This window comes from Cottoperca gobio, chromosome 14, assembly GCF_900634415.1.
Source record: "Cottoperca gobio chromosome 14, fCotGob3.1, whole genome shotgun sequence".
NCBI classification, from domain to species: Eukaryota; Metazoa; Chordata; class Actinopteri; order Perciformes; family Bovichtidae; genus Cottoperca; species Cottoperca gobio.
The window spans coordinates 19,828,862-19,840,397 of NC_041368.1; the positions used below are offsets into that span (position 1 = coordinate 19,828,862).

General features: G+C 40.2%; 1 protein-coding gene across 1 annotated transcript in view; it reads right to left on the minus strand.

The window, feature by feature from the left end:
* The window catches only part of rapgef6 (Rap guanine nucleotide exchange factor (GEF) 6), a 103,420-nt gene extending 92,525 nt beyond the window's left edge, over positions 1-10,895 (minus strand). The window contains exon 1 of the mRNA XM_029448110.1: positions 10,821-10,895. Coding sequence (XP_029303970.1) covers positions 10,821-10,895 — 75 coding nt within the window. The remainder of the gene's footprint in view (positions 1-10,820) is intronic.
* Positions 10,896-11,536: the final 641 nt, after the last annotated feature.

Genomic DNA, 11,536 nt, shown 5'->3' on the forward strand with positions numbered 1-11,536 from the left:
CAGTGCGAAGAATTAATGAATGAGAAGTTACGAGCTGTAACTTTTTAATCAGACATATGTGGATCCTATTTATGAGACCTGAGCATACAACAGAACATTTAGAGATTCACAGTGGCATAATAAAAGGTTGGCGTTGCAATATTTTTTGGATACAAAAATACTGGTCATTTCCTCTCACACAAACACAGAACATGTGCTACAAAACATATTCTTGGCACGTCAAGGCCATAAGAGACTGAATAAACAGCAGAGATATTTAGATAGGAACTCGTTATGTATAGTAACTGTTTATAAAAAAAGGTAAATATAAAGCAGGGAAGACTCTCAACCACTATAGACTATGTACTGATGGAAATAGGGAGAGGGACCTACATCAGCTTTCATTTGTAGCGCTGCTTTACGCAACTCAAACAACTCACAGACCAGTCACTCATACAGAGGAAATGACGCACAACAGCCACATAGACAAACACACAGAAGCATTTTTAATCTTTAGTCTTCAAAGTCCTGACTCATCTCAACAGACTGCATAACTCACTGTCAATAGCTCAGGCCTCTGGAGAGAATTTGTGCTCTAACCTTGCCCCGTTCTTGACATTTCTTTCCTCTTCATGGGCAAAATATAAAGACAAGTTCAAGAATAAGAAAGCACATCAGTTCTTTTTCCAGGTCGTGTTCCCCTGTGTATCACTGCTCGGCTACCGTAAGGAAGGCTGTTGTTGTTGACTACAGCCCAGTCTCGGAGGGATTTACAGGGCAGGATGTTTGAGACCGACATACTGCCTGTGCTCTACTGAACACTCGCCACATCAAAAGTATCAACACAACAAAGTATTCAAGATCCTGGAGGTCAAAAGTGCAAGAAGAAGAAGCTACCTGTGTATCACATTGAAACAGTTTCTTTGCCTTTTAGAGATAGTCGGGCCAGGAACATGTTCGTTTTGCTGCGTAGAACGGCGGCTGACATTATCTGGGAGTAACTCCTTGGTGAGAAGAGTTTAGCTCTTTAACGGATAGACCGTCCTTTTACCGAATAGATGGGTCAAAGAAGCATAAACTACAAAACTATATTGCCACTATTTGTTTCAGTTAAACTTATGTGAGAGTGAGGCCTTATGAGGTTTTATATTTTGAGTTTGAGTGCAACTTTCTCTTGATTTAAGAAGCTCTATGATATACTTTCCTGTGACAAAAGAGGATAATCGAGGGAAACCTTTATTACTTTTTGCCTAATTGTGAATATTGAGACATGATGAGAGAAGTCCAATAAGAGGATGGAGCATTTTGTGAGTAGAAGAAGTGATTAAAAATATATATATATTTTAAAAGATTTATTTTCATGTATCATTCCGAAAGTAAATGTGACAATTAACCCTGATTTTGATTTCCCGGTGATGTCACGCAGCCCGAGAACCTTTATTCCCAAAAGCAACTTTAAAAAAAAATAAACAGTGGATAGATACTGTGTCCCAAAAAGTCAAGTTAGTGTGGAAAGATACTAAATACTTTCTCTTTATAATGCAAAGGCTCAATGCATGAGGACAGTGTAACACTATCTATGGATAATAGCCAACACATGGCTAATAAAGAGGGGGAGTTGTACAATTGCTTTGACGTGAGGAAATCTCAGCCAGATTTAGTCAATTCCTTAAACCATAACCATAAACATACTAGCTGCTGACATCAGAAATGACTCAACGGTCAGGGGGATTTTTGTGACCTTATATGCACTAGTGATCTGCAGAAAGTCTGTTTATCTAACCTCACTCTACTTTCAGAACGTGCTCACAGCTGTCATTTTCTCCATATACAGAATATCAAAAAATGTGCTTCGCCCAAGTGCAAATATTTAAATAGTCATTTTCAAGATTGTACATTGTTAATTTTTAGTTCTTACAAAGCAGTTGCTATAAAATCTTATCATTTTGTAAGCACCAGAAGATGGAGCAAACAGAAAATGGACCAACTTCCATAAAAAAAAAAAAAGGAGTATGGGTTAAATTACTATTAAGTTGTTGACTATAACAATAAAGAGAAGCAATGAGGGGATTTATTCAAGGAGTATTGCTTTAATAGGAGATTAAATTGCCGATTAATCTGGCGGCTCTTTTGAAGCCGGATCAATTGTGCAGTAAATGAAAACTGCATGAAATTGTTTCTGCATCCTGCCAATGAGTTATCATGTGTACTTTCATAGTCAGGTTTCCTTTCCTTCAGAGAGTTATTCAAGCCTGGACAGTATGTTTTAACAATTGCATTGCACACATTGGAGAATTATATGATAAAACATATATAGCTTATGTTTCTTTTTCTGATGTCATCCAGACATAAATTGGTACACAAAAACGTATTCAAATGTTGACATGAATAGGGAACTTACGTCAAAATGCAATACAGGACAATCAGTACAGCACAATTGCACACAAACACAAACACATACACACAAACAAACACACACACACACACAGCTGGAGGTATCTGCAGCTTTTCTTTTTTCTGACAAACATTCCAGACCGGTTTTGCAAGGTTATAAAACTGCTTTAAAAAGAGTAGTGTGGTAACAGGTTGTTACACAGGCTGCTTCATGGCCTACTTCTCCTCAGAGAGCAAGAGAAGCAAATTAGCAAAAGAGCCAAGATTTAAGGATTTCTAGTATCGTGCCCTTTTAGTGCATACACAGTTAGTGTGGAAATGAATCAACTATTCATTATCAATCATATATCATTTTGTTTTTAAGTTATCAAGTAAAATACAGCACATCAGATGAGTCACACATGTCAATATTTGCTTGATTTCTTTGTTTTATATCACAGCAAATTAAATTAATTTGGGTTTTTTTTTAGCTGTTGCCTCAGGCAAAATAAGATATCTGAATATAACCCTAACCCATTGTTGGCTTAGGAACTTAAAATGAGCACTAACAATAGATGAATTGATGATGAAAATAATGAGTGGGCTGAGAGCTACTCCTTATATAATGCTGAAAACATATATTCCTCTCGCTTTATTTCACCTGCTCTAGCATGTGATAGCTTCATGCTCATAGTCAATGACCATGACTCATAGTCAATGACCATGACTCATAGGCAGCTCTGACTTTTGCACTCCTTACTGCAGGTTGTTTGTGACTTGGTTCATATTCAGTAATTAGGCTGTCATCGCGTTCATGAAAAGCACACTCTGAATAAATTCACCAACCAACCAAAGGCATAAGATGTAAGGATGTTACGTATTCCTAGACATATTGAAACATATACAATACACCGTACCAGCAAAACCCCTTGAAACTGAGTTCATAGCGATAGGATCAATACTTAGTAATGTTTGTAAAGTGTATATTATTACAGAACAGAAAACCCACTTATCTTTAAACTTCAGAATTTAAGATTCCAACCCAGGCACTATGCTGCAGTTTTTAAAAAACACTTAGATAATCCTATTAAATGTGGTTAAAACAATACAATTGCTAGTAAATGGACTAGGCTACAACTGCATTTCGTTGTGCAACCCAGTGTGACAATAAATTATCCTTGAAGGGATACTCAAACAGTTTGAATTCCTTATTTGAAACAACAGCCGGCCTTGTGAGGAAAGCAATGAAATGATCGAAATTCAAAATGTCAAGGTAACACCGTCTTTGGTTGACTGAACGATGCAAGGTGAGCCCACCTGCAGCCTCGGTCTGCATTCTCTACAAGCGAAACAGGTCAGAGCTGACGATATTCGTCTGTTCACGCCTGCTGTCCTGCATGGAATGTAGCTGCACTTCCCACATCACACACACACACACACACACACACACACACGCTACACTGTTTGCACATGCATGCGCAGGCAAACATGCGCGCACACTGGGAACACTGTGCTGCTGTGCTGTGAGGTTGGCGGTACCCACAGGAAAAGGCTGACGTGTTTACAATCAAACAATGCCCAGCAGAACAAAGCCCGGCTGTTGTTGTGGCCCGCTGTGTGAATTAGGGACTTCAAAAAGAGGTTTTAAAAAGCCAAGCTATTAGACATTTGGCATTACAAGTAATTCTGTTTCTCTGACAAGCTATGTAAAGTAAACAGTGTAGATTACAGCATCATACGGTCGTATCACAAGCTACAACTCCTGTCAATCTGCAAATCAATGAATGGACCCACCATTTAAAATAAATAAAATGTGCTTAATACAAAACAAACAAACATTCAGATCACTGCCATGTTTTCACGAGGTTACTAGTTTAATAAATGTAGTTTATTGCTTTTGCTGAGACAGTGGGCTGCACGCAATATTATCTCTTAGGTATCCAATGTACCGCTGGTCTATCCTGCCAAACAGCGCATTAAAACCTTAAAAAGACCGTGGCTCTATTGCAAGTGTGTGCGTGATTAAATGTCATTAAACAGGAGAGGAGGGCCACTCTTTGATAACATTCAATGTTTGAAATCACACACTGCTACATGTGATGAATCGTGATTTCAATAGGTTACAGTGTGTTTTTCACATCTCCCTGGTGCCGTTTCTCAGGCTTCCCAAGGCAGCTGAAATATATATAGCGGGGAATTGATGTGAGACCAACAACCACAAACCATCGAGCAGAGATAACCAAAAACTTGCTCACAAACCTTGAGTCACTACAGTCTGTCTGCCTTCCAGTGCACAGGCCCTTCAGCTCAGTTAGGAGGGGCCTTTATTGGCTTCACAAGGAGAGCTTTCAGTGCTTCAGGTCAGGGGAAGGTTGTGTTTATTCACCCAATTAAAACACACACACACACACACACACACACACACACACACACACACACACACAGACACACACTGTCTTCCAAGGCTTCCCACTCTTTGTCTGTTTCACACACAGACTCCTCTGTGTCCTTTTAATTTCGGACTCTCTCTCAACCCTGCAGTTTGTTGGCATATTTAGGTTTGTTGATGTTGATACTGGCATGTGTGTGAGTGTGCATGTGTGTTTTTGTATTTACGTCACACTGGATTTACTGAAACTTAACTGGGGAAAATCAGCTTCAGCTTGAAGATTATTTTAGACATCTTCTTTTTTTGAGTCACAAACGATGCCAAAAGTGGCGACACAAGCGGCAAACTTGGCAACAAATACATCTACGCATTCTTGCAGTTTAAACTACTTAAAAACATATTTTATCAATCAGTGTCTTCCTATGAGTAATGGGACATGAACACACAATGTCCTTGAAGTGGTCTGTTCGTGTCTGATGGCAGCTGGTGGATTGCTTGATCAATATACATTTGATCAAATCACAGCCACACAATTACTGAGGAAGCAGTCAGCTTCAAGATTTGAAGTTGTCAGGGGCTTTGAGGCAGGTGCACATCCAATCCAAAAGAAAATCACCATAGCATAAAAAGGCACAGACCCCTCATTCATTTCAATGAGACACGTGACGATTCTGACAAAAAGGTTGAACCTTCACTTCTTCTGCAACACAAGATATTCCCCGTAAATATCTTGAAATGAATAGTCGGCGTGATCTTTCCAGCGTTGCAATACTTTGCCTCAAAACTCTATAAGCCTCTGCGATGTGTTTTAGTGTCTGATAAGCTGCAAAACAAACACATGGGTGTATTACTCAAAACTGGACTTCCTGGGTCATATTTCATCTCGTCACGTGTTGTGCTTTTCTTATAACGGTCTGAGCACCGTCTGTATCAATCATGCTTGACATGTGTCAATCCTTTCACTTTCAACATTTATACAAACAAACAAACGTCATCCTGTCATGTGCTAAAACCATGATGCTGACAATTATGTGTGCCCACAGTTCTGCCTTTAAGGTGTAAATTACATTTGGCAAAAGGGACCTGGCTTCAGATAAAATAAAATAAAAGAACTAGTGAGATTTATTTTCTTTTAGCAACCAATGTCATACAGTTTTTTGTTCCTGATGAACAAGCCATGTGTTTTTAATCATCCCCCACTCTTCAGCGTTGTAGTAAGGAAGTTAATTTTAGAACAGCACACACACACACACACACACACACACACACACACACACACACACAGGTGTTCTATGACATGTAATGAGTCTCGGCCTGTTTTTCCCCCCACTTCTCTCAAATTTACTCTTTCACCTCATAAAATAAGCACAAGCTCTCACTCCCACTTTCTATTGCTTCAGCTCTCAAGTTTCATTTAAAGTTTTCCCTCTCCTTTTCTCTGCTCACATTTCTCTCAGCCCAGCTTTTGATTGTGTCGCTATTTCTCTCTAAAAATGCTCAATCTCCAGCTTTCTCAATTTGAACATCCATATCTTCCCCCCTCCGACTTCTCTCTCAGCCATAGTGTTCGATTAAGTGCCGGGATCTCTCTCCCTTTTCCTCATTTGTCTCCCTCACAGCCGCATCTTAGACGATAGCCTCATATACCTTTCAGGATCCGTCTCATGGGAGCATCTCCCACACTTCCTATGTCGCCACTCTCTCTTTCTTGGTCTATAATCTTGTTTCAGTCTCATATTACTTCCGTTTCAACTTGTTTTTTAACCAAGAAATATCCCATCACCCTTCCATCAACTCTTTTCTCTTATTTTGCACAAACTACTGCCAACTACTACACAACCCATTACTTTCTGTTCCTCCCACTGCTGTGTTTATATGTTTGTCTAGCAGGTCAGTCATCAGCTGTGTAATGTGGTTACAGGTATTCCACTGTGACAGCAAGTGTCATCATGTCAATTTCATATCAACAGCTGCCTAACCCGCAGGTCTTCCACATGGTGAGAAACACAAAACACCAATCAAGTGCTGAGAAACTCTTAAAGCAGAAACTCTCACCAAAACTCAGCTCGAGCACGACCAACGGATCCAACAATGCAGGTCGTGTGTGCTTCTTAAAAAAACACTTCCTTCCACACTTCTAGGTTATCCACCTCAACAAAGCAACAGAACCCTAGCACGACACAATTCTTTAACATGTCACAACAAACATTCAATATACTTTTAATCTAGACAACAATTAACAATATCGTGAATCACAGTCATTTTGGAAAGGATAAGGATTTAAGAACACTAGCCTGCACTGAATCAAATATTGTGAGGATGACGTCCTTGTTTATCACAGCGAGGCGTGTTTTACAGAAATGCGCTGGAATGTATCTGTGACCAATCAGATGGCAACGCTGAAAATAACTGTGTTATAATCACTAGTGTCGCGCAGAACTTTGTGTCTTCAATTCCACATACTTGTGAATAAGGCAGGCCACAATGTTGTATGTGTATCAGTGAATGGAAAATACCACTGGGAGGGTATTTGAGGCATCCTGAACCAACAACACAATGATGCCCTGGGCAACATTAGATAGGCAGACTGAAGATATGTTTTCATGCATACCTAAACTATACGTAAAAACACACACGCTCCTGTACTACTCCAAACAGATGTGTCCACACGCAGTTTCACACACACACATGCACTAAGCTACTGTATGAGTGTGTGCATACTTTGTACATAAACATACATGTCCAGCTGCAAACACACACACACACACACACACACACAGTGAGGCTTGTGAAAACACACACGCATGCATAGGTCTACTTATTGTGGGTTCCCACAGTCCTCTGTGACCTACAAGTTCTTCCTTAAACAGTCCACACCACAGTGAAATGCCTCAAACCAAAAGGCTTCAATTTCATATTCAGAGTAGGGTTACTGAGTGACAACAGGAAAACACATGTCATGTAGAGTTTAGGTATAGCTAAATCCTTTTAAAAGTGTTTTTACCTTGCAATTTGTGTACAGTAAACTGCAAATCCTTCTCAGAAAAATTAAGAAAATTTGGGTATGCCAAGTTAATGTGGCAACATCTCATTTCAATTCCTCATGCCGGTGTGAATGACCGACTCTTTGACTGCAACTTAATTTCCACATGAATGTACAACTCAATGAACACCTCACACACAGTGAAATGACGATAAAATAGAGAAGGTTTGAGGTGTCATATATATATATATATATATATATATATATATATATATATATGATGAATGGTCTTTCTGTGCAGTTGTGGCAGCTGTTCTTCATACTGTACAAGAATGAATGGGAGCCAAAGGCCTCTAAAGAGAAAACAACAAACCCTGACTGACATCTCTGTGATGACTGTCGGCAGATGGCCCAGAATTTGGTTAATGAAGACAGACAAAAAAAGAATACACCAGTATTAGGCTATCCTTAACTTTGCTGAACTGCGTCAGCATTGAACAAACCACCCTCTTTGGTAACTAAAAGCACACACAGCCTCTTTTGAAACACGTTTCTTTGCATGCACTCCAAGAATACAGCGTCGACCACACACTGCTCTGCATCTCCTGCTCTGTTCAAAGCGGCTCGTCTGCTTGCTTAGAGAGCAAGAAGTCACCACTTAAGTCTGCGTTTCTCTTTCTCTCCCTCACTAGCACCTTCCCTCGGGAGCCTGTGGCTCTGAGATGGTCGGAATTCCCATAAACGTCCGATCTGTACTGGGCGCAGCTAAAACCACCATAAATCACCCGGCGTGATTTGTTGTCTGAAACCGCCAGGGCGTCTGGATGGCACGGAGAAAGGTAGGCAGAGGAGTGAGGAGCTGGACGGAAAAGTTGACGAGGCATAAAACCTGCGGTAGAAGAGATTACCCACAGAGCCAAACATCTGCATAGGAGACGGACGAACCTACAGCACTACTAAAACTTTCACATCCAAGAAGACATTGAGCTGACTCACCCAGAAAGACTTTTAATGAAGGACGACTGTGAAAACTATACACCTGATTCTTATGCTTCACTTTTCCACATGTCATCCCCGTGTTGCCTTAACTCCCAGGCTTATGATATTATTATACATTTAGTTTTCACATGTGTACCAGGAGCACCTGCTTTTGCGTTTCATCATTCATCAGATCCAAGTGGCACTTCCTTTAATGTCTTTCATCACAATAATTTGGTTTTAACGACCACAATGGCCGCTGAATCTCCTGGAGTGGGTGCAATTAGAGGAATATTAGAATATACCAGCAACTGCTTGCAGCACCACATTCAACAGCAGTGTGACGACGGTGATAACTTTTGTTTTTGATTGTGTGTGTCTGTATGACGGTCTGCTACATAATGAAGCATGATAAAGGATGTACGATGATATCGGCAGATAAAGGCTTTAAAATTAAATGCAGACGCTTGCTTGCGTATATCGGCAATCGCAATATTGGATATCAGCAAAAGTCCACAATCGTAAATCCCTAATTACCCCCCTGGTTTATATCTTAATATTTGCAGTCAATGTATCTTGATCAACAGGCTGAGACAGCTGCACACTACGAAATAGCTTTACCATACAGATGCACTGAATGTACTTTTAAACTTTGACAGAAAATAAAAAGACATTCTTGTTCAAGCGGAATCTGGCTTTAATTTCAGGTGTAGCATAATCACATGTGTAATGTGTTTTTACAATTACAGGCACGGATCCGCAGTACTTGTACAGTACTCGTTTTATGGAAAGAAGCATTTTATCGGTGACATATGTATACTCGCAAAACACAAGTATTATTAGAATATATAAATGAAGGAAGGTGTTCAGCATCACTGAAAAAAGTGGATTCTTCTATTGCATTTGGAAGGATAGGGCTACGTTGTGCTACTTTATCAAAGTGCTACCTATCATGTGGGTGCTTACCAAATCACAGATCCACTTCACTGCTATGACTGTGTCATATATGTGTGGGCTAAACAGAGTTGTTATGGTTCAAGAGCGCACAAAAGCCCTCTATGAAGGTGTGAAAGAGGCTTTCAACCCACCATGCTCCAACAAACAGAGGATCCGAGCCATATGAAAAGGGCCTTTTCAAAAACGTCATGCAAAGCTGAAGGCTAGATGTACTGGGTTTTTTCTAAACATTTTTTGTACTGTGTATGATAGTGCTTTGAAAAACGCTTGCACTTCAAAACTATTACCAGCAGCCGAACATGGAGGGTAGTCGGGTGTAAGCTATTTTTGGGCACAGGGCATAACTAAAGCAGTGACAAGCCAGCTGTGTTTCCACAGCTTCGTGTAGGGAGGAGGCAGTGGAGGGAAGGAGGAGGGAAAGAGGAGGGATGAGAAAGCAGTGGTGATTTAATTTAACTGGCCTCATTCAAGCTAAGGTTTACACAAACTACCTCCTGGGCTTAAGCATAAGCCTTCTGATGGGAAGCTGTGATGTTGTGTTTTTTTTAGTAAGGCTGTATTTGCAGAGCCAGAGTGTAATGCAGTAAAAGGGAGTCATCTCAAATTTAACCATGTCAAGGACCAAAAACTCTTTCATAACTAAAAAAAAAAAGGTGAAAAAACTAAAAGTAGTGTCAAATATTTTAATGGGGACCCCAGTCAGCCTCTCATGGGTCCAGTGAGGGCCCTGCAACCCCAGTTTGGGTACCACTGAAGCCTCTGATACATTTTGTCCTGTATGTTTAAACTTGTCTGTTTCCATGTGAGTGTTAAATCTGCTAACTGCTTTAGCAACACATAAAGTTAGTGTTGCTTAACTGACTGATTTTAACTGACATAGGACTTTCCCAAAAAAGCTAGCTAGTTAAGTAACGTTAGCTTAATGTTTTTTTGAATTACAGGCTGTTAATTAAGTCATGTACAGTGTGTACTAATTAGCATGTGACTGTATTGAACAGTCCTAATGAGATAGTTGAACCACAAGCAACACACTGTGAAGTAATTTCAGTCAAACTCCACTGACAGCTGAGTGAAGTTTTCCTACAGCGAAGCAACAGTTAGTCATTTTTGGCTAACATTAGCAAGATGCTAATTTAAAAAGAATACGATAGTTTTGTTTACCTCTGCTGTCCGCAGGGAGGGCGGTTTCTTCAAAGCCAGTTTGAAAGAAGTTTCCATGGTACCGGTCATTTTCATAACTTCGGCTGAAATCCCCCTTTTACTTCCTCTTTAGGTATCCTCACTTTCCCCGTCTCCTAGTTTGCTCTTTTAGCTGAACAAACTCACATCCCCGTGGATCTCGTCCCCGCCGAGCCGAGCATGGATGGAGTTTAACCGACCAGGAGCTCCTTCTCCTCCAGGAGAGAGCAGAGAACTTCACTCTTAACTACTGTGCGTCCGAGAAAGAGTAGATAATACCAGTAAAGTGTGACAGAAAGTTAAATCTATGGGACCTGTGGTCTTGAATTTTGTACATCTTTGGTAAAGGAAATATCCACCTCAGTCGCGAGCGTCAGTCAGATCCAGGAGTTCAGATTTTTAGATCCCTCCTCCTGCAGATCTGAGAGTGGAGAGTTGACGACATCTGTCTGCACGGAGATGATGCTGCATTCAAATCCCGTCGGAAATAAGGGGACCTCTGACAGCAGCGACACATGAACGACTCAAGTGATAGGTACTGTGCGAGAATAGGTTATTATGTTCTGTACATATATAAATATAAAGGAAAAATACTTAGAAAAGATTATGTCATTTGGTCCTAAATATAGGGAAAATGCAGACATTGCTCAAGTGATACTATTTTTGATTAATTAATTGCAATTAATTGTTAGTGTGAT